General features: G+C 51.1%; 10 protein-coding genes and 1 pseudogene across 13 annotated transcripts; 5 read left to right on the top strand and 6 right to left on the bottom strand.

Annotated features, from left to right (window-relative positions):
- Positions 1-1405: 1405 nt before the first annotated feature.
- LOC9629826 (mannose-6-phosphate isomerase 1) lies at positions 1406-3147 on the bottom strand. The gene is made up of 5 exons (XM_024662960.1): positions 2760-3147; positions 2540-2707; positions 2272-2475; positions 1940-2209; positions 1406-1859 (listed from the first exon to the last, which is right to left on the bottom strand). Exons 1-5 carry the CDS (start codon positions 3081-3083, stop codon positions 1476-1478), a joined length of 1350 nt encoding a protein of 449 aa, XP_024518728.1. The 5' UTR covers positions 3084-3147; the 3' UTR covers positions 1406-1475.
- A 129-nt stretch (positions 3148-3276) lies between these two features.
- On the bottom strand, positions 3277-5828 carry LOC9630279 (xylulose kinase 2). The gene is made up of 11 exons (XM_024662956.1): positions 5710-5828; positions 4971-5631; positions 4832-4920; positions 4719-4783; positions 4610-4665; positions 4431-4554; positions 4300-4374; positions 4185-4238; positions 4055-4128; positions 3779-3953; positions 3277-3697 (listed from the first exon to the last, which is right to left on the bottom strand). Exons 1-11 carry the CDS (start codon positions 5772-5774, stop codon positions 3462-3464), a joined length of 1674 nt encoding a protein of 557 aa, XP_024518724.1. The 5' UTR covers positions 5775-5828; the 3' UTR covers positions 3277-3461.
- A 118-nt stretch (positions 5829-5946) lies between these two features.
- LOC9630278 (cell number regulator 6) lies at positions 5947-6994 on the top strand. The gene is made up of 4 exons (XM_002989131.2): positions 5947-6114; positions 6182-6296; positions 6378-6643; positions 6711-6994. The coding sequence occupies exons 1-4, from the start codon at positions 5995-5997 to the stop codon at positions 6891-6893; spliced, it is 684 nt and encodes a 227-aa protein (XP_002989177.1). The 5' UTR covers positions 5947-5994; the 3' UTR covers positions 6894-6994.
- Positions 6995-9180: 2186 nt separating this feature from the next.
- On the top strand, positions 9181-11691 carry LOC9629855 (acyl-CoA-binding domain-containing protein 5). The gene is made up of 13 exons (XM_024662932.1): positions 9181-9367; positions 9438-9563; positions 9616-9693; positions 9748-9870; positions 9929-9995; positions 10049-10110; positions 10180-10319; positions 10383-10509; positions 10560-10674; positions 10732-10820; positions 10892-10975; positions 11025-11231; positions 11287-11691. Exons 1-13 carry the CDS (start codon positions 9269-9271, stop codon positions 11689-11691), a joined length of 1722 nt encoding a protein of 573 aa, XP_024518700.1. The 5' UTR covers positions 9181-9268.
- A 1275-nt stretch (positions 11692-12966) lies between these two features.
- On the top strand, positions 12967-14166 carry LOC9629854 (mitochondrial inner membrane protease ATP23). 4 transcript variants are annotated; one of them, XR_002990747.1, is made up of 6 exons: positions 12967-13049; positions 13101-13226; positions 13283-13416; positions 13472-13555; positions 13604-13863; positions 13921-14166. XR_002990747.1 is itself a non-coding variant. In XM_024662929.1 (5 exons), the coding sequence occupies exons 1-5, from the start codon at positions 12968-12970 to the stop codon at positions 13736-13738; spliced, it is 561 nt and encodes a 186-aa protein (XP_024518697.1). In that variant the 5' UTR covers position 12967; the 3' UTR covers positions 13739-13910. The 4 variants fall into 4 exon arrangements, 2 of the variants coding, with proteins under 2 accessions (XP_024518697.1, XP_024518698.1); XR_002990746.1 differs by having other exon boundaries at positions 13906-14166; XM_024662929.1 differs by lacking the exon at positions 13921-14166 and having other exon boundaries at positions 13604-13910.
- A 72-nt stretch (positions 14167-14238) lies between these two features.
- On the top strand, positions 14239-15285 carry LOC9629825 (chaperone protein dnaJ 6). Its single transcript, XM_002989128.2, has 7 exons — positions 14239-14338; positions 14408-14506; positions 14554-14643; positions 14692-14745; positions 14807-14916; positions 14970-15052; positions 15103-15285. The coding sequence occupies exons 1-7, from the start codon at positions 14273-14275 to the stop codon at positions 15189-15191; spliced, it is 591 nt and encodes a 196-aa protein (XP_002989174.1). The 5' UTR covers positions 14239-14272; the 3' UTR covers positions 15192-15285.
- LOC9629824 (charged multivesicular body protein 7) lies at positions 15188-17188 on the bottom strand. The gene is made up of 9 exons (XM_002989097.2): positions 16836-17188; positions 16729-16788; positions 16508-16675; positions 16274-16459; positions 16094-16224; positions 15886-16045; positions 15706-15835; positions 15479-15651; positions 15188-15396 (listed from the first exon to the last, which is right to left on the bottom strand). Exons 1-9 carry the CDS (start codon positions 17079-17081, stop codon positions 15313-15315), a joined length of 1338 nt encoding a protein of 445 aa, XP_002989143.2. The 5' UTR covers positions 17082-17188; the 3' UTR covers positions 15188-15312.
- Positions 17189-18881: 1693 nt separating this feature from the next.
- LOC9629853 (guanosine nucleotide diphosphate dissociation inhibitor 1) lies at positions 18882-21098 on the bottom strand. Its single transcript, XM_002989096.2, has 13 exons — positions 20916-21098; positions 20810-20872; positions 20662-20745; positions 20487-20594; positions 20252-20424; positions 20082-20193; positions 19940-20020; positions 19831-19893; positions 19675-19776; positions 19490-19614; positions 19222-19432; positions 19084-19158; positions 18882-19032 (listed from the first exon to the last, which is right to left on the bottom strand). Exons 1-13 carry the CDS (start codon positions 21000-21002, stop codon positions 18982-18984), a joined length of 1335 nt encoding a protein of 444 aa, XP_002989142.1. The 5' UTR covers positions 21003-21098; the 3' UTR covers positions 18882-18981.
- Positions 21099-21121: 23 nt separating this feature from the next.
- On the bottom strand, positions 21122-23299 carry LOC112341918 (pentatricopeptide repeat-containing protein At4g02750-like). Its single transcript, XM_024662931.1, has one exon. The coding sequence runs from the start codon at positions 23297-23299 to the stop codon at positions 21122-21124; it is 2178 nt and encodes a 725-aa protein (XP_024518699.1).
- A 154-nt stretch (positions 23300-23453) lies between these two features.
- LOC9629823 lies at positions 23454-24453 on the top strand. Its single transcript, XM_002989127.2, has one exon. It carries the CDS (start codon positions 23469-23471, stop codon positions 24360-24362), a length of 894 nt encoding a protein of 297 aa, XP_002989173.1. The 5' UTR covers positions 23454-23468; the 3' UTR covers positions 24363-24453.
- Positions 24435-26568, bottom strand: LOC9629852 (annotated as a pseudogene).
- Between the last annotated feature and the right edge of the window lie 48 nt (positions 26569-26616).

Here is a 26616-nt window from a genome sequence, read left to right as displayed (position 1 = left end):
ATCTAAGTGAATTTAGATTTAGTATGCTCGTTAATATGGAAGTTTTTTTCAGATTTTAGCTGATGTGTCTGGTCTGCCGGCTTGTAGAACAACACAAGAGGTGCTGTGGAACTCGTGTCCAACCCATCAATCATTTTCATGGATGAGCCACCGCCAGGATTGGATGCTCGCGCAGCCACGAGGATGTTGATACTGGACGAACTGTCGTTTGTACAACAAGCATAGACATCTTACGAGGTAAACTGCCTTGAACTTAACATTGGAAATTGCCTTCTCAGATTTGTTGATGAACGAGGTGCCGCATAATCTACATGGGCCCGCTTGGAAAGGACTCACAACTTCTAATTGACTACTTTATGGTACGTGAGCCGTGATATTTTGCGTAACTTGGCATTGTTTGTATAGGCGATCAAAGATGGCTGTAACCCTGTAACATGGATGCTTGAAGCGTCTTCAAAAGGATTTTGGTGACATCTTATGTTGCGTCAAATCTGCACATGTTCGGTTTTATTCGCAGGTGTATTTTGTTCACTTGCAATACTGTTTTTGACGTAGTGAAATCCAAAGGCTGATACGAGAATTGAGTGTGCCCGCATCTGGTTTACAGTTCCGATAGAGTATTCGCAAGATTCACTATAAGGACTGCATTTGGAAGCAGAACTTGACGTATTCCAAACTGCAATGCCCTTCGGTTTCCATTCACAACGACGTGTGCTTTGATTTTCGGAACAGTTTTCTGGGGAGTAGGAAGCAAAAGGTACAATGCTTTCACAAGTTTGACGCTTGAATATTTGTTCAGTCTAATGGGAGCTATGTATTCTTTTCCTTGGTGTCAACAATGCATCCAGCGTTCAACCCGTTGTGGCTATCGAGCGCACTGTTTTCTATCGTGAGCGGGGAGCTGGAATTTACTCGCCTCTCCCTTATGCTCCCATTACGTTTATTCTGCTAGTTGATACGAAGGCCCCATCTTACCTATGGCAGGTAATTCTTTCTTTTAATTTTCTTACTCAATCGTTACTCTCTTGCATACATTTTCTTCATGTTCTTGACCTTCACTTACTGCATGCTCTTACTCCCACTCAACAGATACCTGCGGTGCTTTCATCTGGATTTTATTCTAGGTGGAATCTCTTTTCGGGATTTGTAATAGTCTCTCCAGTCCTTTTTCCTTGTACTGGATCAAATCAAATCGCTGCAACTCTCGCAGATCATGCCTTCTTGGTGGAGCTGGTACTATCGAATAAGTCCAGTTGCCTGGACCCTGAGCTCGGAGACGTGAAGCAAGTCATGACTGCTCAAAGCTGGGGGAGGAAGACACCAGCGATATCAAAGACAAAGATATCAACAAGGCTAAGATCCAGAGACGAGTTTGCTTATTTAACTTCCAGAAACGCTAAGCTTGGGTATGTTAGAAGAGCCTTCTATTGATCCCAAATCTTATTTACACTTCGCATGTATAGCAAAACTGGCCGTCACACGGCCTGATGAAGAAGCCTACTGCTCACCCCGGCCCTGTAGAGCTGCAACGCATCCTGCACAGGATGTTCTCCATCGCCATAGCTTTCCTCCACGTCCATCACCGCCGACACCTCCAGCTCCGTGCCAGCGACGAGCATGAAGATATTCCCCCGCACCAGCCCCGCGATGATGCTGTTGGCCTCGTCCTCTTTCCCGACCCGGCTCAACACTCCCATACCTCTGTAGACGAGAAAGATCGATGGCCCGCACGGTGATGAGATCTTGGCCGTGCCACCCACCGGAACGCATATGTGGTCCACCTCAAACTCATCCGATGGTGGCGAGTAGCGTCGGGTGAAGGGGTTGACGTAGCAACCGTCTAGAATCTGTGGCGGACCCTGTACGTTACGAGAGAGATGCGTCACCCAAACTGATATCTCAAACAGTAAAGAAATAAAGGGGAGACTGTTTTACTTGCCTGGTTGTAACTGAGCATGGAGCAGAGAGTTTGCGTGTCCCGAAACTTTGGCGTCAGGCCGGCCCGGACCACGTTGTCGGAGGTGGCCATGCATTCGACGCACTCGCCGTAGAGGTAAGCGTGCGGCTCGTTCGCGTCGAGGAACACGGCCTGGCCGGCCTCCAAGTTGGTGTAGTTTAAAAAGAAGGCGGACAGGACACCGACGTCGCCCGGGTACTGCTTCTCCAGGCTCACAACCAGCTCCTCTTTGGGGCTCAGCCCTCCAGCAGCCTGATTGCAAGCAAGAAACGATGAGAAACAACGACAACGAAAACGAAGAGAGCCGGAGGGACCTTGGACTTGCGCTTGAGACGATCAATGAGGTTGGAGAGGGTGTGCGTCACAACGCTCTCGTCCAGTGTCATGAGGCACGTAAATGCTCTCCGCAACACGTCCTTGGCGCTCTGGCCGCAGCCGCTACGAATGACGCTCTCCACCACCAGCGGTCCCAACGCGTCGCGCAGCTCGGGGACGGATTCCAGCGCCGCCTGGAGCTCCTGAAAAGCATGGCGATCGTGTGTGAGATCCATTCTCCTCTAGTTTTCTCGCGAGCTCGTTTACCTGTGAAGTCACGAATCCACACAAGGCACCGAAGCGCGTGAGAGCCAAGGCCAGCTCCGGCTTGTGGTTTGCATCCTTGTACACTTGAGGGTTCTTGCCATGCAAATACTCGGCCAGCTTCTTGTCTGGGTGCGCTTGGATGGACAGCGCCTTGGCCACCGACAACACCTGGACGAAGAAAGAGATCGAGTGAGCGAGCGAGCGAGCGAGAGACACCGACCTTGAAGAGAAAAGGCAAATCTCCATTCCAGCGCTCCAGGACGCGATCGCCCAGCGCCTCGGGGTGGCGCTGGAGCCAATCCTTGAGTAGAATTTGGCCGGCACCACCCCGGCGCAGCACCGTCGACGGCCCCGACGCGTGCGTTCCCATCCACAGCTCCGCGTAGGGCACATCCGCGTCCACCGCGCTGCCGGTCATGAGCGCGTGAAGCCGACCCACCTCGCTCTCCTCGCCAATTCGCCCCCACTCGTAGTGCTGGACCTGGCACTGGAGCCGGATCATGCCGCCATGCGCTCCTCCACCTCCGCCTTCCTCCATCGCCATGACGCGAGAGAGAGAGAGATCAAATCTAAAGGAAAAGCCTAAATTTCTTCCCCGGGTAGGGAAAAATTTAAAGGGTGGCCCTTATAAAGTGAACTTGACATAGTTTTGATTAAAATCGTTAGGCCTTTTTTAGGTGCAACGCAACCATAGCTGCAAGCCGCATTTCAACAACGACCACATGCCCAACAAACCATACGAAAACAATATATTTATCTATTCCAATCTTTTGGGCGATTGATTGCGACACAAAGGCAGTAGCAGCCCGAGTTTACATGGTCCTGATTGCTACTTACGTGGTGCCTTTCTCGGCCAGGGACAGCCCGCCCGCCACGAGCTTAGATTACCAAAAGGTGGCAAGCAAACACAGCACAGTGCTGCTTAACAAGAGTGCCTCGCAAGCAGCAGCTGCTGCTCGATCTTGGCCCTCGTCGCGGCCATGCGCTCGTAGCCATCGTCGCAGCTCTGTGCGGACGCAACCAGCTTCAAGAACACAGCACTGTCGTTGGGGGCAGCCGCAGTATTGTGGATGAGCTCCGAGAGAGGAACGAATCGTTGCTGCCGGTGCGATGCCCAGCCTTGAGCTGCACGGATTGCCGCTCCTGCCGACGCCGAGTCTGCGCATACAAATCAAGACACAAGTGGCTGAGAGGAGAAAGAGAGAGAGGGAGAGGTGTTTGTGGTGTTTGTACGCGTACCTGTTTGCTGGGCTTGGTAGACATCGCAAGCAAAGACGTTAGCCATGAGCTGCACCAGTTGCTGGTTGGCGGACGCTCCACCCGTTGCAATTATCCGGTTGGGTGGCATGGGCAGGCCGATGCGCTCCGCGTGCGCCCGCATTGACGCAAACTGGCCCTCCACCAGACCTCGCACCTGGAAAGTCACCGCGTTTTGATTAGATTTTGGATTTGCGACGATCGACACACAGGCGCAAAGCTAGAAGGTAAACCAGACCGAACAAAGTTAACGCGTACCTCCTCCGATGGAGAGAACTCGCCGGCTACTTCCGACACACTGTCGCCATCCACGACATAACGTTGCATCCCAGCTGCAGAAGTATTTATGTGTTAGGCATCGGTTGTGAAGTTGACAAGTCCCAGTTACCTGGGAGAGGTGGCAAGATCTCCGGCTCCTTGTAAAAAAAGACGAGCTTTCCTTCTACAGCAGCCAAAAGCCAAGTCGTCAAGAACCTGGTTGCTGGATACACCGACAGACGTACCATTCAATGGAGGACTTTGCTGCAAAAGAAGATTGAATTTCTGCCAGGAGCCGCCAGCGTAGCGATCTCTCATATCTATATAACGTTGATCAAAGCAATTGATATCTAGAGCGAGCAACCATGTAAGTTACCTTCCCGGGTGAGCGAGCCATTCTTATAGCACAACATGGCCATGTAAGAATTCATAACATCCACAGGATTTGGGAAGACATGGCCCTCGAGTCCGGGCTGAGGATTCCGCGTCACCCCAAACACCTGAAAGAAAACAAGCTCAACATGCAAGATCACGACGAAACACCACTGCTTATACCGTGTCACTGGTACCAAGGCTGATTGCTATATCACCAGGATGTTCCAATGCTAAGCCTGCTCATGGACGAAAATGGATTACCACCCTAAACCGGGACGACCACGCTCACCTGCGAGACTGCAGGGATTGTCACCAGACCAGTGAACTACAAGGCACTCGGACGAGAAACTGTACCTGGAAACAAACACACCATGAAACGAGTTTTACGAAACTTATGCTTACTTTCTCACGAAAAAAGGATGGATGTTCCCGGCCACCTCGTGAGACGCAGCCAGGGGGCCTAGACGTTGTTCCAGTCCCGGAGCTGTTGCCTGAATGGACTCGTCACAAAACTTGATATCTAGATGTCAAAAAACCAGACCTCAAGCATTGCGTGTGACCAGCAGCGTTTCTCGAGGTCCATGAGGTTCATCCCGGCAGCGTCGCTGTAGTCTATGCTGGCATAGCGACCCAAGAAGATGGAGGCCATGAAGGAGCTCACCAGCGATATCCTCTCCGTGTCACCGTACACCTCGGGCTGCGTCTCGTACAGCTTCCGTATCTGTGGCCCCGTAAACCTCTCGTAGGCGCGCGATCCCGTGAGCGACGCCACACTGGCGGCGCCACCCAGCGCCTCCTCGATGGCCCTGCATTGCTGCGTGGTGCTCGAGTCCATCCACACGGGCGAGTCGTGCGTGGAGAAGGCACGATCGCGCAGCTGGGCCGCTAGATCGTCATCCCCAGCCACATCCAAATCGCCCAGCAACTGGGCCGCGCCCTTTCTCCAGTAGACGCTGCCGTGCTGCTGGCCGCTCCCGGAGAGCGCCACCACCTTGTGGAAGGGGAACTTCTCCGCCGCGAGCTTACCCAGCAGGAGCTCCAGCGCCTCCACCCACATGATGCACGGGGCGGTGATGCTGCCCTCTTTCTCCCGGTGAAGCACGCCTCCCCGGGTGCCATACTGCGGGAGCTCCGAATCGAAATTCACGCACTGGGACGCAACCACGCGTAGCTTGTCATCCACAGCGGTCGCCTTGAGAGACCTGCAAAAAATCCACACATCCAACGATTAGAGCTTCTTTCATGGATAGTAACCAAAAACAAAAGAGTGGCTTTCTTACTGTGTGGAGGAGTCGAATCCCAGGAACAAGCCGCTACCAAGCAGATCAAGGCTGCTACTCGGCATGTCTATCAACGAGTGATCGAATTGCTACCACAATAATCGTCGGGTCCATTATATATAAACTCACGTTTCGGATGAGATCAAAATCTATTATTTTGGTTTGCTCCCCCCTTTAGCGATTTGCCTTTGAGGATGGCTGGAATCGAACGCGGAGTTGAAATTCTTACGCGCATAGGAATAGGAATCGAACCCTGACCGGCCACTCTCGCCATTCTAGGTCACAATGGCGGGGAGCGAGGAAAGCAACCAGGCATCCCGCTACGTGAAGCTGGTCAAGGAGCAGGATGGACCCATGGAAGAGATCCTCGAGGGCGAGCTCAATCAGCCGGTTGTTGTCCCGCAGGTGAATTGCAGCTCCAGATCTGCTTGTCTTTCCACAGATCTCAAGTGGTTGTTCGATTTCCTTCCAGCTGCTCGTTCACCGTTGCCGCGAATGCGGCCAACCGCTACCCGAGAGCTACGAGCCGCCAGCGAACGAGCCGTGGACGACGGGGATCTGCGGCTGCGCCGACGACACAGACACTTGTAAGCCGATCCATCCCATCGGACGTCCACTCCGATTTCGATCTCATATCAGACTTGTTGTTGAAAGCTCCGCGGCTGCAGGTTGCTTGGGCCTCTTCTGCCCGTGCGTGCTCTTCGGGCGCAACGTTGAGCGCATGAAAGACAACGTGCCGTGGACAACGCCGTGCACTTGTCACGCCATCTTTGTCGAGGGCGGGATTGCTCTGGCGCTGGGCACGGCGGCGTTCCACGGGATCAATCCCCGGGCCGCCTTCCTCGTCGGCGAGGCTCTCCTCTTCCTCTGGTGGATGTGCGGCATCTACACGGGCCTCTTCCGCCAAGAGCTCCAGAAGAAATACCACCTCCAGGTAAATACCCCCAAGTCTTTGTTTGGAGGCTCAGATTCTTGTCTGTGATGCGCTTGGGTGTGTGTAGGATTCGCCCTGCGATCCTTGCATGGTGCACTGCTGCATGCACTGGTGTGCCTTGTGCCAGGAGCACCGAGAAATGCAAAGCCGCCTCTCGGACGATGTCGCCATGCCAATGACGCTCGTCAATCCGCCGGCGCAGCAGCTCATGAACGCTTCCTCCGCCGCAGAGATCAAAGCGCAAGAGTGAGTGAGAGAGATGTTGCTAGAGTTTTGAAGCCCGCGCAACCAGCAGCGATTGCATTGTTAGCGTCAACTTTGTGTCACGAATATATTCAAGTCTTTCTTGTACAAGGGGGAGAAGAAAACAATCGAGAAGCAAGAAATAAATGTCATGCCTGTACAAAGATCGTCCTCTTCGACGTTTGCTTGGATGTTTGCTTGGAAGCTGTTGCGCTGCCGCTGAGGCTTGCGGCGCCAAATTGGCTCGCGGGCGTGGTGATCGTGATGGTGGAGAAGCGCTGCAAGCAAAGGGGGCAAAGGCACTCCCGAGTGGACCATGCCCTAATGCACTGGAAGCAGAAAAAGTGGTCGCAGCAGTCGAGCTTCCCCCGCCCCGCGTCGGGCGTCTCCTCCAGGCAGATGCCGCACTCCATCTCCTCCTCCTCCTCCTCGCCGCCGCTGCCGCCGCGCTTCCTCTTGGGCTTTTTCTTCATCGCCACACAAAACACACACAGACCTAATCATGGCGCAAGAAAAGCAGTGATGTAGCAGCAGAGCGTGCACAACAGAGGAGCCCGGGGCGTCGCCAATGGAGAGAGTAAGCATTTCAGCCCGGGCACCTCAGGCTGCAATCTCAATGTTGGTGGGCTTTCCATGTCCAGGAACAATGTTGTGTGTTCCCGACACCCGAGTCACAAGACCCACCCCGGCACCCTACACGCCGGCCCCAACGTTGCTTTTAAACGGGCATCCAGCCACTCGTGGCTGGACATGTGTCAACTTTGGGGGATTGGTGGAGGACAATCTAGTAATGAGAGGGGTTTAATGGGAAGTAGCCTTATGCGGTCGCCGCTATCACAGGAAGGATGTTACTTGGTTCCGAGGTAATGCTGGAGTCTTGGATCGAGATCGCGGGCAGCTGCTGGATCTCAAGTGCTCCTCAAGCGCCGGAACACGGGCGCCATCCTTGGGTTCTTTGCTTTGGGGGCTGGATGGAAACGCTGGGCGACCTTCGAGCTCCTCATGGCTACAGCCCGATGCTCGAGAGTCGGCAATATTCTTTTCCACGGGCTTTGGCTTCACTTGAGGTGGTGTGGAACTTTCGGGCTTCTCGCAAAGCCGCCCTTGACGAGGCTATGGATGAGTCTCGGACTCGGACGCTTTGCTTCTCACGGCTAATGAGTCAAGGCTCGAGAGCGGCGGGTGGAACGTGCAAAGGCAGCCAGGCGGACGAGAGATTGTCCTCGAAGCTTGCTCTGCCACTGTGGCTTGCTGTCCCCATGGCTGTGAGCCTCTTCATCGCCACACAAAACACCCTAAAGCAGAAAGGAAATGTAGCAGGATGCGAAGGAGCCCGGGGCGTCGCCAATGGAAAATAAGCATTTCAGCCGCGGGCACCTTAGCCTGCCATCTCAATCTTGGTGGGGGTTGTGTAATGTCCAAGAACAAGCGTATGTTCCCGACATGGCGTCACCACCGCGGCGCCAAAACTAAAAAGCTACAAGCGATAAATGGCTGCCCCGACGCTGCTCAATTAAAACTGGGCATCCAGCCACTTGTGGCTAGACACATGTCTAATTTAGGGGAGTGGTGGGAACAAGCGCGGGAAAGCAAAGCACCCACAAATCCCTTACAGGTCGTAGCCTATAGGTCTCTCCCTTCTCTCTCCTCTCCCTTCGGGTACTGAAGGGACATTTCGCGCTGCACACTGTGGAGGACGTCGGATCCACGATCACAAGACGACCGGCACAGCGGCAACAGAAGTTCTAGTCTATGAGTCGGCTGGCCAGAGCTTTCAAGCCCAACATTGCTCGAGGCGGAGCAACGAGTTCACAGATGATCCATAGCCACTGCAAATATAGCAAAGGAGCCTTGTCCCTGTTCACCTAGACGGCAAGGCCTGGGGCGGTGTCCGTGCAAAGATTGTTCTTGAAGCCGTTGCGCTCCAAATTGTGAGAAGCAGAAGGGGCAAAGGGATTCCCATTCCCTAGCTAATGCACCGGAAGCAGTCGCTTCCTTCGCCACTCAAAACACACTCGAGTAGAAAGGAAATGTAGCAGCATGGCGTGGATAGGAGCCCGGGGCGTCGCCAATGGAAAATAAGCATTTCTGCCACGGGCACCTCAGCCTGCAATCTCACTCTTGGTGGGTCTGGGGTGTCCAAGAACAAGTGTACGTTCCCAACACCTCCACACACCACCGCAGCACCAAAACTAGAAACCTAGAAGTAAAAACTGCTGCCCCGAAGCTGACTATAAGAGGACATCCAGCCACTGGTGGCCGGACACGTGTGCAATTTTGTGGGCGAGCGGAAGAGGACAATCTAGTCCGGTCCGTCCGAGGGACTGCCTTTGCTCCAGTGCTATAGTACTTGAGAGAAATAAGCATGTCAAGAGCTCGACAATGGCTCTTAAGGAGTGCGGCTTGGCGTTTTGGGCCGACTCCATGGCCTCCCGCAATGGCGCCGGCAGATTTGTGAGAGACGAGTCCACCGCTTTGAAGGTGCTGATTGATTGTATTTGTTTTTGTTGTCATGTGTGAAAGTTCCATCGAATTCTGTATATCTCTATAGGAGGTTTACAGCGAGCACGAGGAAGCAAGCGAAGGGCGCGTGGTGGAATCGCTGAGCCATATTGGTGTGGAGAACAAATGGTGCCTCTTTGTTCCCACTGGCTCGTTTCCTCCCGCTCGGGCAAAGGTAGGTTGCAGCCTTGCAGATTTTCTCAACAAGGTGTGTTTTGTGTGCACAGCATGCTGCCTTGTCCGTGGGACGTAGAATGTTCGTGCTGGGTGGCGTCTCGGCTGGCGGCATCCTCGATGATGTTCAGGTCTTGTTTAGTATCTTCTTAAGACGAGATGATCTGAATCCTAAGCTTGCACAGGTGTTTCACGCTGAAAGGGGTGTTTGGCTTCAGCTCGGCTGTGGATCTGTACCTTCACTCTACAGTCCATCCAGATCTATACCCATCGATGCTCGAGGGCCCCGTTGTGTTGGTCACTGCTTGGTAATGTTTCAAGTTCTAGAAGAGATTGAAAGCTGGCACTTATCAATCAAGCTGCCAGGCGTTCTGGGAGACTAAACTTCTTGTAATTGGTGGACGGATCGAGCCGAAGTCAAAGAAACTTAGAGGTAACTTGTCCCTCAACCTTGTTCCGATTGATAACACACCTGTCCTGTTTTAGCTTTCGCTCTGGACTTGGAGTCGCAATCCTGGTCCATACTTGCTCCCGAAGGAGAAGTTCCAGTAACTTACTTTAAGATTTCCTTTGAATGGCTGGGTCCAATTTACTGAAAAATGTTTTTGTGTGCTCAGGTAGCACGCACGGGGCAGAGTGTAGTCCAAGTAGGCTCCTCGTTGATCATATTTGGTGGTGAGGACAGCAAGGGGCAGATGCTGAATGACTTGCATATACTAAACCTTAAGACGCTAGTCTGGCGTCCACCCAAGACCAGGCAAGTATCGTTGATGATGAGAGAGTGCTTTCCATTTGTCTAATATAAGCGAGCATCTCGCAGTGGCTCAAAGCCTTCTCCTCGGAGAGGTCACTCTGCAGTTTGTTATAACGAACGATATATGCTAGTTTATGGAGGAAAGGCTCAGGGGAACTACTACAATGACATCTACGTTCTCGACTTGCAAAATGTGCATTCAGTTTAGTTTACTCCAGTGCTTATGAAGATTTTGTCTTTCAGATGGAATGGAGCAAGGAGAAACCAAGAGGAACGGTACCATCCCCTCGAGCAGGTCATGCTGGAGTGATGGTTGGATCCAAGTGGTACATTGTTGGAGGTGAATACAAAGGAGGTGGTAAGTGTCATACTCTATACGTTTCAAATCCTTCTAAAATTCCCAAGGAATTGCCAGAGGTTTTAGAGACAATGGCATTCAACGTAGACTCCGGGAATTGGCAAACTGTGACTACTGTGCAGCCTGGTACTCCCCTTGCGAACGACGTAGGCGCCTCACCCTCCTATCTAGGCTTTGAATATGATGCTTTAAACTTGCAATGTCGTGTGCTATGTAGGGCATTAGCCTCGTCAAGGTTCGCACCAAAGGAAAGGTCTTTTTGTTGGTGTTTGGAGGCCATGGTGCAATTCTAAGCAATCAGGTAAACGGATTGACCAAAATTCTTGTGCAAACGATAACGTCCGATTCAGATCTTTGTCATGATGATCAGTAATAGCAGCAAAACTGTTCCTGTCGTGTCCAAGCGAGACGAGATCATCAAAGAGCTACATGACGACTTTTCCGCTTCTTCCTTGCCGTTCAGCTTTACAAGTGGCTCTTTGAATGCCAGAGGCTTGGATCAAAATCAACCACCACAGGGAGCAGACAATTCCGCTGTCGACGTAATTGAGGAGCTGGTTCGTGAATTTCCCGGTTTTGCTCCCAACCTTGTTTTTGTTGCATTACGTGCAGGAGTCCTCTGTGCCGAGTTTGTCCAGTGAAGGGGACAGTCTGTCCACGCGACCCGAGAACAAGCAGCAGCAACTCGAGCTGGCGGAGGCACTCACTCGAGCATTGACAGAGAAACAAGAGATTGAAAAGCGTTTGGAAGAAGCATTGATACTCGTAGAGGAGCTCAAATTAGAGAGGAAGGGGGCTTCTTCATTGAACGACCAGAGGAATACCATGGAAGAGGGCAGCGGCAGTAGCAAGGACAAGGACATTGATGAGGACGATTTGCAAGAACAGTTGCGAGAGTCACAACAGCAAATTGTGTTTGCAGTGAGGAAGCAAGCAGTGGCAGAGAGGAAGCTGTTGGGTGCCTTAAGAGAAAACAGAGAACTGAGAAAGAAACTGCTTCACCAGGTCCAGGTGTGAAATGATGTGATAGTAGCATTCCATTTATTTATTTATTTATATTTAATATTTAAACTTAAATTAAATTGAATTGATCCTTAATAGTAAACATTAAAACAATTTACGATTTGTTTATTTATTTTATGTTTTAGTTAATTAAGTAAAAATGTAGAAGTATTTGTAATATTTAAAACTTAATTCAGAATGTGAATTAAAATTTTAAATCTATAATATTAAAATAGAAAAGTTGATAAGTAAAAATATAATTTTTTATATAAGTGTAAATTCCACACTCTTTCACAATTGATTGATGGTGAATAAATAGTAATTTATAAATTTTTTTCCTAATTTAATTAATTCACCTAAAATTAATAAATTTCGTATAAGGTTTTTAATTATTAAAAACAACAAATTTGAAAGATATAAAATTATTGTCATAATAAGCTTATATTTTACATCAACTTTATATTTTAAAATTGATTTAAGGAAATTAGTTTTACTTTTGAAAGAAAAATTTTACTTTTTTATATTTTAAAATTATTTATACTAACATGTGCATCATTATATTTTTTTTTCACTATTTATCACTAGCATTACATATTACTGTGCATTATTTATTTATAACTGTATAGAAAAGTAAAGTGATTTATAAATGAAAGAACTACAAAGACATCGATAATAACTATTAAAAAAATATTCATATCTAGCCACATAGAACAGGATATGGGTGTGAATTTAGCTAATATTAGCTTTATTCTTTAATTAATTTTTTTCTTTTATAAAAATCAATGATCAACTTTATATATATATATATATATATATATATATATATATATATATATATATATATATATATATATTAGTTTTTAACTAATTCTTAAATAAATATTTGGTCTTTAATTCATTTTATTTTTACCTTTAAATATTTTTTTTTGAGGTTTTAGACTTTTATATTTTGTTGCATTAATAACATATTAAATGGTCAAAAATTCATTATTACATGAAATTTAAAATCAATTAAAAATTTAGTCATGAGATCTAAGATCCTTAAAATATATAGAATACAAAAAACAATTTTACAAGTTGCAAAAAAATTAATACAACACATTTTACAAGATTTTATATATAGAGTTTAGTTTATTTTTCAGCAGAGTGTGAATAAGGAAAAAATAAACTAAAACTAACTTGAGTACAGAAATACAAGTAATTGCAACTTTTATTGAGAAAGGTTCTTTATTTTTCTTTTTAAAATTGACAATACATCTTAATACACGCAAACCTAGACTTCCACTAGGTCATGGAAGACGAGGTAGCCAAGAAAATCTATGGCACCAGCGTCGAGCGCTGCGAGAAGCTGGTGGCCAACACCCTCAAGCGAAGTGAGTGAGTGGTCGTGTTTATGGGTCTCCTCAGTTGCTGACTTGCCACAGATCCCACTGTCCATTTTCTGCGGGAGGCCCTGGACAAGGCGGGCTGCAGCACCGGGAGCAACTTCTTCAAGGTGGAGGAATGCGAGCAAAAGGTCGCGGGCGGGTTCCAGTCCGATAAGGGTGTGGGTAGGCATCGCATCGTTGGTGACGCGGACACAAACGCGAGCGCTCCTCTCTTGTAGTGATTTGCAGCAACCGCGTCGGGTTTCAGCAGGAGGTAGACGCGATCTTGGCGCACGAACTCATCCATGCCTACGATCACTGCCGTGCCAGGAACTTGGACTGGACCAACTGCGAGCACCACGCCTGTAGCGAGGTGCGTACAACGTTTCTGTGCTGTTGCTAACTTGTGCTGGCGACCGTATATCTAGATTCGTGCTGCAAATCTTAGCGGCGACTGCCGCTTCAAACAGGAGTTCAACCGAGGAAACTTTGGGGTCCAAAAGCATCAGCAGGCAAGCGTTGATTGAGAGTTGAGTTTCTCGGCTTCATGCTGCCTGCAGGTGTGCGTTAGGAGGAGGGCCAATCTGTCGGTCGCTATGAACCCACACTGCAGCAAAGCGGAGGCGGCATCAGCCGTGGATAGAGTGTGGAACACTTGTTACAGGGACACGCGACCATTCGAAAGAGCCCCGTGAGAAAATCCAAAACAAAGAGAGGAATAACTTGCGCCACCGGAGCATCACACTGGAGCGTCTCCGACTATAGTTTTGTCAGCACCATTGTTTCGTCCATGGCACCAACTGGATGGCTTCCGAGACCTGTAAGTTTTTGCACCGAAACTTGGAAACAATCACCTTTTTAGTCGCTTCTGCCTCAGAGTATGGCGTCCAGTATTCCTGGATCCTGGCCACTCTTGTTGCCAAGGCCTTCATGGATCTTAAGTGTCTCAAGGCAACACGCTGCCTCGACCGCTGCCTCGCGAAGCCTTGACAAGCTTTGGAAATCGATCATCCACGAATGGGTCTCTGCTTTGTTTTCTCGCTGGAGTGGATTTAACGACTAGCTTCCTGCATATCTCACTAGGAATATCTTGTCCTTGCTGCTCTTAAAAACGTAGACTTGTGCAAATCATATTGTGCGAATATACTGTACTATGACTGGCGGGAGAATCAAGAGCGACCCTTGCGGGGAAAACCCTCGCAACATTTGTGGGCAAAACCCTTGTAGAAATGGCTGGGAAGCATGATGGGGCTGGAGGCAGTGGAAAGCTTGAAGACGGCACAGGCTTGTATGAGGTATAAAATATCTATTCTTCCATTTTTGCATTCTTCCAATCATTCCATTTTTGCTTATGGCCGCTGTAGATTCTTGGAGTCTCAAGGACAGCATCAAGTGACGAGATACGAAAGGCTTACCTCAATCGATCACTGGAGTTGCATCCAGACAAGAATCCAGGAAATAAGGTTTCTTGTAGCAAATAATCTCTTGTTTATCTCTTTCTATTTCCCAGGATGCCATGGAAAACTTCCAAAGGCTCCATAATGCCTTCAAGATCTTGAGTGATCCCGATAAGAGGGCTATTTATGACCAAATGGGCATTGTAAGTTCTTTGTTTATTATTTCTCTTATGGTTTCTTCATCTTGCCAGGAAATGGGAGATTCTTACCCATCCGTGTATGAGCTCTCCAGAAGAAGCAATCAAGTATGAAAGTTACTAATAAACTCTACACTTCCTGATAAATTAAGATTTTTTTTTATAATAGCGAGTGACATTGGATGATATCGAAAGTTTCCATGACGATTATAGAGGTTCAGAGGCTGAGACGAAAGACCTCAAAGACTTGTACACAAAGCATGACGGTGATATGGACGAGTAAGCAAAGAATTTCTTACTGCATACTCAAAATCAAAATTGTTCCATGCCAGGGTATTTGCACATCTTATGTGTTCGAAGCCGAGCGAGGACTCTTATCGTTTTATGGGAGTGATTGACGAGGCAATTTCTTCAGGTATGTGGTTTCATGCTTTATTTCAGAGTTTATTTTCTTGTTTCATTTAGGCGAGCTAATGGAGACACCTGAATATCGAATGTGGAAATGTCTCGTCTCTGAAGAAATTCCGGAAGAATGCTCGTCTCAAACTTATTAAGTGGAGTCACATCTCTAGGTTTTATATTTATTTTGGGTACTCAGGTGTGATACTTTGTTTTAAGAATGGTTGTGATCTTTAGCTTGCCACTGATCAATAGATTCGTGACGACCAGGAAACTTTATAGCAGCAGGGTGCTGCAAATCTTAGTGGTGACTGCAGAAGTGTGCGTTAATCTCGGTCCCACACTGCAGCAAAGCGTCGGCTGTGGATATAGAAAACTTGGTTATGGGGACATGCGACCGTTCAAAAGACAAAATCCTTGTGCCACTTCAGGCCGATGCTACCTGCAAGTTTGAAAAGCCTTCCACCACCAAAGCAACTTCCTCATCCGGTGTAGAGATTGTCCCTGCCAGCTCTTCTTTGTGTCCTCCCGGTTCTTGGCGAACCTCCTCCTCGAGGCTGGCGATCTCCTGTAGCAGATCCTCATCTTCAACAGCGTCGATGCTCGCCGGGCCACCTGCGACTCGGCACATCGGTAAAACTAGCCACCACAAACGTAAAACAACATCACCTAGAGCGTCTCCGACTACTTTCGTCAGCACCATTGCTTCGTCCATCTCCTTGAGTTGCTCGTGAACTTCTTCCAGAGTGACGTGGTGTTCTCTCATGGCGCGGTTCCCCAGCTGGATGGCTTCCGAGACCTGAGCACATCCTCCTGTAAGATTTTGCACCAAAAATTGGGAACAAACACCTTTTTAGTCGCTTCTGCATCAGAGATGGCGTCCAGTATCTCCTGGATCCTGGCCATGAGGTCCGCACACTTGTCCCGGCTGCTTGCCAAGACCTTCATGGATCTCAAGTGTCTCAAGGCAACACGCTTGTCTTTAGCCCCGACCGCAGCCTCGCGAAGCCTGCATAGACAAGTCACGCATGGAGATCGAGCAGCTCACGGAACTCACTGTGAAACTCGCTGGTCAAGAGCATCCAACCTCTGCTTCATCTTCTCGCTGGTCCAGTGGAGCTGCAACATGTGGTAATCCACTTGGTTCAAGGCAGACACACAAGACTGCACCAGTGATATCTTGAGCCCCTGCTTGCGCGCTCTTTAGACGTAGTCACGACAGACTTGCCCGTGTTACCTCAATCAGCTCATCCCTTTCGTCGATGCAAACGTGTCGAGCCAGCTTCTTGTCAAGCAGGTAGTGCATTGCAGCTTTGGCGTCGTCGGTCTCGCCAAACAGCCCCACAAACGACTTCATGGTCACAATGCAGTCCGATTTCCAGCTTGTGTCGGCTAGAGTTTTGCAGACGTGCGCCACCCTTTCCTGCCAAGGTGCTTGATCAGAAAGACACAACGAGAAGTCTAGTATTACCTTGAGAAGAACGGTGACGACTAGTCTGCCACCCACGGCAGTGTCGATGGTGTCCTTGGCCGTTTGGAAACCCAGCGCCCATGCCAGAGCCCGTCCCAGGCTTGAAGTTCGCTGCTGCCGCTCCTGCTGTTCCAATGCCTGGAGTTCTCCAGACCGCAGCATTTCACGCTGTTCCATCCCAGGATATGAATCCAAAAGAGAAACAGTTTAAGAATACTGACTAGGACATCGTTCAGGCACAAGGGCAGTAGTCCATCGCGTAGAAACCATCGCAGTTGCACCTGTGCCACAGCGTGCTTTAGGCTAGAAATGAGAATCCCATACTCACTTCCCGGCCGTCGATGACAATGAGGCCCAGGTGACGAGCCAGCTTGACGATGAGCGCTCGCCAGAAGTCGAGCCGTCCCTGCCAATCCTCGCGCTGCCCAGAGAAGGCCTTGAACAGCGCATCCACCTTGACATCGTCCTCCGCCCAGCCGGGCACCTCGCGCTCCACCAGCGTCCTCACCTCCACCTCGCCCATATCATAACTTGTGCTCCTCGCTAGGGCAAGCTCTCTCTCTCGCTCTCTCATGGCTGCAGTGGTGGTCACGTTTGCGCCGTGGCGGGCGAGGAGGGTGGTGGCGCAGCCGAGGAGACACCAGTGTTGCCGAGCCCAGGAGGAGCAACAACAAGGTGGGCAAGGACAAGGCAGCGATGGAGACGAGAAGCAGCAGTCTTCTGTGAAGATGGAGGTGTCTAGCTCGGTGATGCGGATGTTCCAAGGAAGAGACGATGGGGCTGCTGGTGGCGGGCTGATTGAAGCCAACGAGCGCAAGCGGAAGAAGAAGAACAAGGAGATGGAGCAGTCGTATGAGATGATGGGCTTTGTGAGGGAGGAGCTGTTTGGCAAGACCGATATCTACATTCCAAGGCACGACAATCTCTTCCCTCTCCTGGTAGCAACTTTCGCAACCGTGTACGCTGACGACGACGAAGACGATGGCAACGACGACCGCTTCTCAATCTCGAGCAGCAGCAGCAGCAGCAGCAGTGGCTTGTCACGGTTGAAGGCGGTGGTGGACAGGGACGTGGCGCGATTCAAGGCCAGATCACTGCTAGCGTCGGGTTTGTTCTGCGACTTGAATGGGGAGCCTCTCAACAGCGTCTCTCACACCGACATGAGGTTCGAGAGGTGGTTTGTGCTGTCCATGTACGTCAAGTTCAAGCTCTGGTGGAAAGGTCCATCCGCGGCGGCGGAGCTCGCCCTCGACTACGCCTACAGGATGTCCAACTTCATCCTGGACGCTGACGGAGAGCTCGGCCGCGTCCTGGACACTGTGTCCGCGGGCTTGCCATCGCGGCGCCTCGCAGTCCGCTATGGAAGGCTCTGCCTGCTATCCTCACCCACCAGCATCAACGCCGCCACCCTCCAGAGCCAGCTCCAGAGCGAGCTGGACAAGAGAAACCGCGGCTGGGCTGCCTTTGTCCTCAACGCTGGCGCTGCGGGTGCTGGTGGTGGCGATCAAGTCGCATGCTTGCTCACACACTGCACGTCCCTCATCTTCCTCCACCTCCCGGAGCGCCAGGCCGCCGCGATCTCCTACTTCATGCTAGCCTGGGCCGCCGCTAGCAGTGCCAACTTGTCAATGCCGTCACCCTCGCTGTGGCAGTGCGTGCCTCCTCTCGGCCTGCTAGCCGTCGTTGCCGGCGGTACGCTGCTGCGGAGGGCCGTGGCGTCGCTCTACGGCGTCCTGTGGGCCGTGACGCCGCTCTTCGTGCTCCCGGTTCCTCAGCTCGGTGCCATCCCAACCTTTGTCTACTATCGTGGATGCCTGCCAAACCGGCGCTGCCTCTTCGACTTGTCCGCCGCCACATCCCTGCTGCAGCTCGCTCTCTCGGCCCTGCTCGTCGCTGCGGGCGCCTCCGCTGCCCTGCCCGTCGTCGAGGTCTCGTCTCGGGCCTTTGCTCACTCGGGCCTGCTCACTTGGATGCTCAAGGAGCTCTCGTCGTCGGTTTGGCCGTGGGAAGGTGACGGAGACCCCGTGGTGAGCCTGAGTCCCTTGGCGCTCGGTGGCTTGCTGGGATTCAACTTCACGCTCGTCAGCTTGCTCCCTTGTGGCGTCTCCGAGGGTGGCCGTATGCTCACCGCGTGCCTGGGAAGGCGCGCGTTTGGCTACGTCTCCGGCTTGACATTTGTTCTGGGTAGTGTGTCGCTCCTGGCCAGCGGCAACACCTGGCTCGGCCTCTTGTGGGCTTTGTCGTGTGCCAGCATGCCGGAAGACAGCTTTCAGAGGGACGAGGTGTCTGATCCAGGCTTGGCGAGGAAAGCCATGGCACTTGTCCTCACTCTTGCTGCTCTTGCTTCGCTTGTTCCACACTGGTAGAGAGAGAGAGCAACTGGAAGACAGACTTGGTATTCATTCATATAAAAACGCAGACAACAACCCGATCAATCGTTCACCAGATTTTTACAAGGCCCGTAGTGAAGACTTTCACTCGTCCGCAGCACTGGCGGCACTCAAGTCCACACTCAAGTCTAGGACCTGCGGAATTTAGATGTGAGATGTTGGCGCCAGGATTATTACAAACCATACCTTTCCGGTTATGCGGGTGTACATGGCAAGAACATCTTGCACTGTAGTCTCAAAGTGTGTGGTTGGGTCGTAGCTCTGAAAAAAGCCAAAGATGGATGATTAGCAACATCCTTTTTCTGGAGAGAAATGGAGCATCACCTTGGAAATAAAGCAGTTATCCAGTGTCCAGTCATTCACTGGTTCAAACCTGTCGTAAACGTCAATGAACATCTCATCCACAGGCCCAAGAAGACTGAGCCCGGGCTGGAGCTCCTTTTCGGGCTCTGACGTCTCCACCTCGGTCGACACGAAGGCGATAAACTTGCCCTTTGGAGCAACATTATGCGAATAAGAGCAGCAAAACACGTACCTAGCAGAAACAATCACTATATCAGGCCACAACATCGCAAAGCTACTACACACTTACATATCAGACCTACGTCCCAGTTGCTTTTGGGGAAGGATAACTTGAACTGACGAGGAATCGTTCGTGTTTGGGATTGGATGGCTCATGATGCATATGGCCCGGACAACTTTCCCGACCTTCCGAACCTGTCAAGCAAACTTTGTCAGGGAGAGTGCTGGCACAAACGAATACAAATTCCTCTCTACCTTGTTTCGTGCATAGCTAGGATCGCAGACAACTTTCTTGGTCCTGGCAGTTTCACCTTCGGAGGTGACGCCTCTAACCTTGCCTTCCTCGTCAAACTCTATCTGCAAAACCAGCACGCGCGATGTAAAAGATGCGCAAACGCATGCGACGCGTACCGTGCAGTCTGGCTTCTGAAGCATGTACGTCCCGCCGTATACGGCACTCAGGCGTGCAAATGCCTGCAGCAGAGTTTACTATCCAAGGACACAGGGAGGAAAAGCCAACCTGAGGAAGTTCTCCCAAGCCATAGAGCGGATAAATATAAGGGGAACCGCCTTGAAAGCGAGCCAGAGATTCTGCATACAACTTCGGAAGAAAGCATTAAGATGACAACCGCAGGAAGAAAAGACATAGTTTGTAGCAGTACCTTAAATCTCTTCACCGTTTCCAGAGCCGGCTCAGATAAGTATCTATCGTCCCGGTGCAATGCCAGTGAGTGGCCAATAAAATCGATGGTGTTATCGTCAAGTCCAAAGTGCCTACGAAGAATAACAGCATGGTGAATAGACGCACAAAAAAAGTAATGAACAAGCCTACGCGAACAACTCCTTGGTCGTTACTCTACTGAGATCCATGCCGTCGTGAGTCCTTGGATCCGCTTCGTTGTAGTCCTGCACATAGATGAAAAATTTCCGCGCTCTCCTCTTTTCAAAAATGCCCATAAGCGTAGACTTGATAGCCTCTACATCGGTCGCAGGAACCTTGTAGATCTGGAAAAAAGAAAATGGCCCAAAGGTTTGAATTGAAACTCGACATTTTTGTTTTCGATTACCTTCCCTTTGGTATACACAAAGCTTCCATCTACGGCTTTGAAAGCCAAGTACTTGGTCACATCGGTGTGAATGAGAACTCGGACGAGCTGCCCGTTAGCCATCATGAACTGCAAAAAAAAAAAGAAAGAATGCGGGGAGTGAGAGAAATCTTTAGCGAGTCAAGTGGATCCAAACCTTTGGGATCATATCAACGTTGTAGTCCCTGCTCGGACCGAGCGACGGTGGAGGCTTGTCACTGTTGCGGAATTTTTGGTAAAGCTGCAAGAGAGCACGATCAACGATCAGAGAGAGAGAGACAGACGCCCTAATGTGACGCACAGACCTGGACAAGATTGAGAGACGCCGATTCTCCCCCGTAGTAGTCGTTCCTGTCCATGTGTAGCACCTGCGAGAGAGATGTCTTCCAACTCCGATCGAGAAAAACCCACCTTGAGACGATCCACCGACAGCAGCCCGCTGAGGATGCACTCCTTGAGACCCGTCCCCAGCACAATGACGTCGTACTCCTCATCCATGGCGCACCAAAACACTCGCGCTAGAGGAGCCGGCCTCGCAGATCTAAGGCGCACGAAGCTCGCTGTAGGGTTTACTACTAAACGACTCAAAGCATATTCCACCGGGGCGACTGGTATCTTTAGGCCGCCGCCGCCAGTACGTAAGGCGCGTTATGCATTGGATCGAGTTCCAGAGCCGCGGATCTTGCAATGCGGGCCTCGGCCTGCTGCGCGTTTCGGTTTGCTGCGAGCAAGCAAATCCAATCTCGAGCTTCCGGCTCAAAGGGCATGTTGGCGATGAGATCTTGGCCCTGCTCCAAGTGGCCGGCCCTGCCCAGGAGATCCACAAGACAGCCGTAGTGCTGCTTGGCGGGCTTCAAGCCGTGATCCATGAGCATGGAACGGATGTACGATAGTCCAGTTGTGAATTGGCCGCCGTGGCTGCAGCCCAAGAGCATGGAGGTGAGCACGGCGTCGTCGGGTTTGAGACCCTCGAGAACCATCTCCCGAAAGAGAGCGTCTGCCTCTCTGGAGCGACCGTTGTGTGTGTAGGACGCGAGGATGGCGCTCCAGGGTGACGAGCGTCGGTCCGGCATCCTATCAAACAGGGTGTGCGCGAGCTTTAGACGGGCAGCCTTGCCGAGGCCGATGGTCATGGCGTTCCACGTCATAAAGTCCCGCTCCGGCATCGCATTGAGCACGAGCATCGACTGCTCCAGCTCGCCAGTCTTCGTATGTGCAACCAGCATCGCGTTCCACGACACAAGGTTCCACTCGGGCATGGAGTGGAAGATCCCCCTGGCTTCGTCGAGATGCCCATTCTGAGCATACGTCGACAAGAAGGCAGTCCAAGTCACCACCGTCTGGAACGGCATCGCATCAAACACGGCACTCGCGCAACCAAAATGCCCCGCACGCCCGTACGCCGCCATCATCTCCACGTAGGAATCCACACTGCGATCCGGCATCGCATCAAACACCTGCCGCGCATGCAGCAGATGCCCGTTCTGGGCAAGCACGGCGAGGATTATGTTCCACGAATTGAGGTTGTGGTGAGGCATTCTCCGGAAGAATCCGACGGCCTCGCTGCAGGTTCCATGTTGTGCATAGCCCGCAAGCAGTGCGTTCCACGACACAACGTCCCGCTCCTCCATGCAATCAAACACGCGCTGTGCCTCCGGCAGGCAGCCATTACGAGCATAGGCCGAGACCAGGGCGTTGAGCGACGCAAGGCTTCGCTCGGGCATGGAGTCAAACACGCGCCTCGCCTCGTCCAGTTGCCCATTCTGGGCATATGCAGCGAGCATGGCATTACAGGCAACCACGTTCCGGAGAGGCATCCCATCGTACAAACACCGGGCCTCTTCGACATGCCCGTGGTCCGCATACGCCGTCAGCATGGCCGTCCACGATACAACGTCGCGCTCAGCCATGCGCCCAAACAGCGCCCGCGTCTCGAAAAGATGCCCGGTCTTGGCATATGCTGTCAGCATGACGTTCCAAGAAACGAGACTCCTTTGCGGCATGGCGTTCACGATGGCCTGCGCAGACTCCACATCCAGAACACCTGCATAAGCCGACAGGAGTGAGTTCCACGACACCAGGTTCCTCTCGGGCATCAAATGAAACAGGCTGGACGCTTGATCTAGATGCCCACTTCGGGCACTTGCCGCCAGCATTGAGTTCCACGAGACAAGGTCCCTAAAGGGCATGAGGCGATCAAAAACCTCTCGGGCCCTGTCAATGTGCCCGCTTCTGGCGCAGCTGAGGATTGCATTCCAGGTGACCATGTTCTTGGTGGGCATCGCAGCGAGCACCCTGTCCACTTCGTCCCAGTCGCCATGCCTCACCAGCAGCACAAGCATTGCATTGCAAGCCACCGTGTTGTGCTCTGGCATCTCCTGGACGAAGATCGCCTTGGCGCCGTCCAGACCCAGAGACGGGCAGCACAGCAGTGTCGTCCACGACACAATGTCGCGGGCAGGCATCCGGTTGACGAAGCTGCGGGCTTGCTCCAGATGCCTGGCGTTTGCAACTGCGTACAGCATCGTGTTCCACGCAGCAAGATCATGCTCGGGCATCTTGCCGAAGACTTCCTGTGCTTGCTCGAAGCGGCCGGAGCGGGTGTAGGCGGCAAGGAGGTCTGCCCATGCAAAGATGTCACGGTCTGGCATGGAATCAAAGACGCTCTTGGCCTTGTCAACATCCCCAAGCTTGGTATACACTGCCTGGAGTGATTTCCACGAGAAGGCATCTGGATGTGGGATCTGTGCAAACACCCGATGCGCTTCCTCGGCGCTCCCACAGCGCCCAAACATCTGGACGAGAAGGTTGCACACGTAGGAATCGGCCGAGAGCTCCGTGGTGGCTGCTGCCAGCTTGAGGAGCTCCCGCGCCTCCGGGAGGACATTGCAGGCTTGGACGAGGCGAATGCAGTCTTGCCTGGTCCTTGCCCTAACATACTCTCGTTTAGGGCGGCGGCAGCTGATGGGCGATGTCGTGGACGATGGATTTCTTTCTTGGATGCCGGAGTCTCCAGCTGCTCCTGATGCTGGTAAGAGGGAGTTTTGCGAGCGCTGCCTCAAGGCGGCGGTGCTGTGCGTGTGTGGCATGATCGGGGAGCCCATCCACAACAGGATCCGTGTCACCGTGCTCCAAAATCCCGAGGAGAAGGAGCACCACTTGGGCTCTGTCCGGGTTGCAATGCTGGGCCTCAAGAACATCGAGGTGATCGTCGTTCCGCAGATCAACACGGGCACTTCTTATCGGGTGCGTCCCAAGGTAGCGGGCTCCAACCGTTGCATGCGTAATGGCAGTCCCGCTGAACAGGACGAGCTTGTCGTCTGTCAGCAGCACGACAGGACCCAGCACGACTGCTGGTTCTACGGCTGTGCTACCATGGATCCATATCTCCCACGGACAGCACCCTCCTGGATCAACCTCTCGCCGAACGCAGCTCTCATCTTCCCCAGCGACAGGGCCCAGGACTTGCACGCAATGTTTCCGGGCGTTAAGTTTGGCCACCGATCGGGTGTAGATGGAGGGGAGCAAGGCAAGGAAAGTGGCGAAGCATGCCGAGCTCCCGATCAGATAATTGTCATAGATGGGACGTGGTCCAAGGCCAGGCGGCTTTACATGGAGAACCCGTGGCTGTTCCAGCTGCCGCAGTACAAGTTGCCCGCCAGTTTCAAGAGCATGTACGAGTTCGTGAGGCCCGAGCCCCGGCCTGGCTGCATGTCAACTCTCGAGGGAATCGTCTATGCACTCAAGGTCTTTGAGCCAGAGGCAACGGGGCTGGAGTCGCTGCTAGACGTTTTTGAGGCCATGATCCAGAAGCAGCGGGAGTACATGCTAATGAAAACTCACAAACATGGGGAATAGCAAACACTCTTTGATATACAAACTCTTTACAGTCTGAGTAGGTGTATACACTCAATTTTGGATTCAATCGTATCAAGAGAGAGATTTGCTACTTCTTTTAATTATTTAACCACATTTTATAAATACTCGCGGGATGAGAAAAAAAAAAACTGTGCAAGCCTGCACAGGATGCGAGTGCATACACTGATTCCTGGAGAGTGGTGGTGAGTACTTGTTACACTACACCACCTCAAGCATCGAACGCGAAGGCAGTGGAAAGCGTAAGCAGATGATAATCCAGTGTCCGCAAGTTCACCTGGCAATCATCGATGTTGGAAGCCAACAAACAAACGGTCTGAACAAGTTACCATCACGGCAGTTCCCGAATCACAAAAGCGCGGAATCGAAATAGCTCTCACCAATTTCCCTTCAACTAAGAAGCAGTCGGCGGTAAGAAACAGGCGGTGAAGGGCTAAACAAATATACATACCAGTAACTAAGCGAGACATAAAGCTCTTTTGATTTCCACAGAAGTAAACATGCGGACATGTGTCCAGAACGAACGGATCCTTATCCGTGTATGGAAAACAGCCTGCTCGCAGCACAAAGTGAGCGACATTACTTGCGTGAAATAGCATACCCAGTGTATCAGGAGCTGTAGGCGCAATATGTCTCCAGCGCAGAGTTCTTTCCATAAGTTCGATGACATCTTTGGCTTCCGAGTACTTTTCAAGATCATCGACATTTTGTCCAGACGTGCCGAGAAACCTGCACAGAACTAGTTGATTCCTGAAACAGTAATATCAAACAGAGAATACTTACTCTATACCGTCCAGTTCAAATCGATGAGGATTTGTCGCAGATAAAAAGGTACTGTAAGCAGACGCTCCAGGAAAGAGACACTTATGCAAGGGCTGAAATAGCGTCTTAATTCTGGTGGTAATATCAGCAAGCATTTCATACCTGCTGGGGTAAAGTAAAGTTTGCAGGATCATTTGCGCCGGGCATAATATCAACTGGCATTGCTGCTGCTATCTGTTACAGGCCCAATGTAAGTAGCAAATGCGTGCGCACGGACTTACTTGAGTTAGCACAATGTCAAGCTCCTTCACTGGTTCAGTCAACCTCGCTTGGTCCTTGGCGGAAATAGCCTGCAAATGCTAAGAGCATACAGGATGTTTTTGGAAGACAAACCTGCCCGGCGAGCAAGTTATATTGCACATCAAGAGAATTTCCCGCAACTATCAGACGAACGACCTGAGCGCTCAACATTTGCTCCTAGACAATAAAGGTCATGATATAATATTCCTGTGTCTGATTACCTGTTCATCGCCCAAATGCCCGGTAAGGTGATCAACCAAGAGCTGTATTTGCAAAGGGTTACAATGATCACTACCAATCCTCAAGCCAGAAACGAGGGCGACATACTTGTCCTCTGAGAAAAGACGGGCTCAGACGCGAAACTTCAAGTAGGGGCAGGCTGGCTTGCCTGTGATGGAAGGCAATGGTGACTGAGGTGGTAAACCGGGCTCAATTATTTGTCGTACAAAGAAGTCGCCGTCCTTTCCTCCCTGTCCCCAAGCAGCAATAACAATGCCTGCAACGACAAACGAGAGTCCTTTCGAACACTTGGTCGTACACAAGATACATACCGGTAACATAATTCGAGGGCACAATCATGCTGCCGACGAGCTTCACGCGACCACTCGCATCTTCTAGCACCAAATAATCCTCTGAATGCATGAAACTAGAAGCTGTTGCGAGAGGTTTTGTGCGCTGCAGGAGAAAAGCAAGGTCACACAAAAACACACAGACAAGTGTAGCTACCTCTTTTGCATATTCGTCCAGAATGGATGGCTTGAGCTTCATCTGCTTGTAGACTGTTCCAATAACAACGCAGCGCTTTCCATCTTTCAGTCCCAAGATCGGAGAAACTACAAAGCAGAAGAAAGTGATGCCGACCAGAGAAGAAAATGATTCTCTCACCTGGAACACGAGGAAGGCTGGATTGAACGATCGAGCCGAGAACTTCACGAAATTTGTGAAGCCGGCAGTAATAGAGGTGGCTGTACTGCTGGCCCTTGTACCGCTGGTCGCGGCGCTCAAAATCTTCATCCTGGACAGCTCAGTAGCTAAGAATGCCGCACCTTTTCTCGTGAACCCGATCACTCACCTTCGGAGAGTATCGCGCCTCCTTCCTCGCCAGCGGCGGGGAGTCCACCTCCATCGCCAACAAGAACCCACCCTAAAATCAACTAGCCGTTTGAAAAACCAT

This window comes from Selaginella moellendorffii, unplaced genomic scaffold (genome assembly GCF_000143415.4).
Source record: "Selaginella moellendorffii unplaced genomic scaffold, v1.0 SELMOscaffold_94, whole genome shotgun sequence".
Taxonomy (NCBI): domain Eukaryota; kingdom Viridiplantae; phylum Streptophyta; class Lycopodiopsida; order Selaginellales; family Selaginellaceae; genus Selaginella; species Selaginella moellendorffii.
The sequence above is the reverse complement of the archived record's forward strand: the minus strand, read 5'-3'. Positions and strand labels throughout refer to the sequence as shown.

Coding starts and splice junctions, on each gene's coding strand:
- LOC112341918 (XM_024662931.1), bottom strand. CDS start 23,299: ATGTTTGGGCGCTGTGGGAGCGCCGAGGAAGCGCATCGGGTGTTTGCA.
- LOC9629825 (XM_002989128.2), top strand. CDS start 14,273: ATGGCTGGGAAGCATGATGGGGCTGGAGGCAGTGGAAAGCTTGAAGAC. Junction 14,507..14,553: donor ACAAGAATCCAGGAAATAAG/GTTTCTTGTAGC, acceptor TCTATTTCCCAG/GATGCCATGGAAAACTTCCA. Junction 15,053..15,102: donor TGACGAGGCAATTTCTTCAG/GTATGTGGTTTC, acceptor TGTTTCATTTAG/GCGAGCTAATGGAGACACCT.
- LOC9630278 (XM_002989131.2), top strand. CDS start 5,995: ATGGCGGGGAGCGAGGAAAGCAACCAGGCATCCCGCTACGTGAAGCTG. Junction 6,297..6,377: donor CGCCGACGACACAGACACTT/GTAAGCCGATCC, acceptor CCGCGGCTGCAG/GTTGCTTGGGCCTCTTCTGC. Junction 6,644..6,710: donor AGAAGAAATACCACCTCCAG/GTAAATACCCCC, acceptor GGGTGTGTGTAG/GATTCGCCCTGCGATCCTTG.
- LOC9629823 (XM_002989127.2), top strand. CDS start 23,469: ATGGGCGATGTCGTGGACGATGGATTTCTTTCTTGGATGCCGGAGTCT.
- LOC9629855 (XM_024662932.1), top strand. CDS start 9,269: ATGGCTCTTAAGGAGTGCGGCTTGGCGTTTTGGGCCGACTCCATGGCC. Junction 9,694..9,747: donor GCATCCTCGATGATGTTCAG/GTCTTGTTTAGT, acceptor AAGCTTGCACAG/GTGTTTCACGCTGAAAGGGG. Junction 10,320..10,382: donor TGGCGTCCACCCAAGACCAG/GCAAGTATCGTT, acceptor AGCATCTCGCAG/TGGCTCAAAGCCTTCTCCTC.
- LOC9629853 (XM_002989096.2), bottom strand. CDS start 21,002: ATGGATGAGGAGTACGACGTCATTGTGCTGGGGACGGGTCTCAAGGAG. Junction 19,615..19,674: donor CTAGCTATGCACGAAACAAG/GTAGAGAGGAAT, acceptor TTTGCTTGACAG/GTTCGGAAGGTCGGGAAAGT. Junction 19,033..19,083: donor ACACCCGCATAACCGGAAAG/GTATGGTTTGTA, acceptor TAAATTCCGCAG/GTCCTAGACTTGAGTGTGGA.
- LOC9629824 (XM_002989097.2), bottom strand. CDS start 17,081: ATGAGAGAGCGAGAGAGAGAGCTTGCCCTAGCGAGGAGCACAAGTTAT. Junction 16,460..16,507: donor TCGTCACCGTTCTTCTCAAG/GTAATACTAGAC, acceptor GCACCTTGGCAG/GAAAGGGTGGCGCACGTCTG. Junction 15,397..15,478: donor AAGGCTTTTCAAACTTGCAG/GTAGCATCGGCC, acceptor CTATATCCACAG/CCGACGCTTTGCTGCAGTGT.
- LOC9629826 (XM_024662960.1), bottom strand. CDS start 3,083: ATGGCGATGGAGGAAGGCGGAGGTGGAGGAGCGCATGGCGGCATGATC. Junction 2,708..2,759: donor ATTTGCCTTTTCTCTTCAAG/GTCGGTGTCTCT, acceptor TTCTTCGTCCAG/GTGTTGTCGGTGGCCAAGGC. Junction 2,210..2,271: donor GTCTCAAGCGCAAGTCCAAG/GTCCCTCCGGCT, acceptor GCTTGCAATCAG/GCTGCTGGAGGGCTGAGCCC.
- LOC9630279 (XM_024662956.1), bottom strand. CDS start 5,774: ATGCCGAGTAGCAGCCTTGATCTGCTTGGTAGCGGCTTGTTCCTGGGA. Junction 4,784..4,831: donor CATCCTTTTTTCGTGAGAAA/GTAAGCATAAGT, acceptor GTTTGTTTCCAG/GTACAGTTTCTCGTCCGAGT. Junction 3,954..4,054: donor AGTTCTCTCCATCGGAGGAG/GTACGCGTTAAC, acceptor GTGACTTTCCAG/GTGCGAGGTCTGGTGGAGGG.
- LOC9629854 (XM_024662929.1), top strand. CDS start 12,968: ATGGAAGACGAGGTAGCCAAGAAAATCTATGGCACCAGCGTCGAGCGC. Junction 13,227..13,282: donor CCAGTCCGATAAGGGTGTGG/GTAGGCATCGCA, acceptor CCTCTCTTGTAG/TGATTTGCAGCAACCGCGTC. Junction 13,556..13,603: donor GGGTCCAAAAGCATCAGCAG/GCAAGCGTTGAT, acceptor TGCTGCCTGCAG/GTGTGCGTTAGGAGGAGGGC.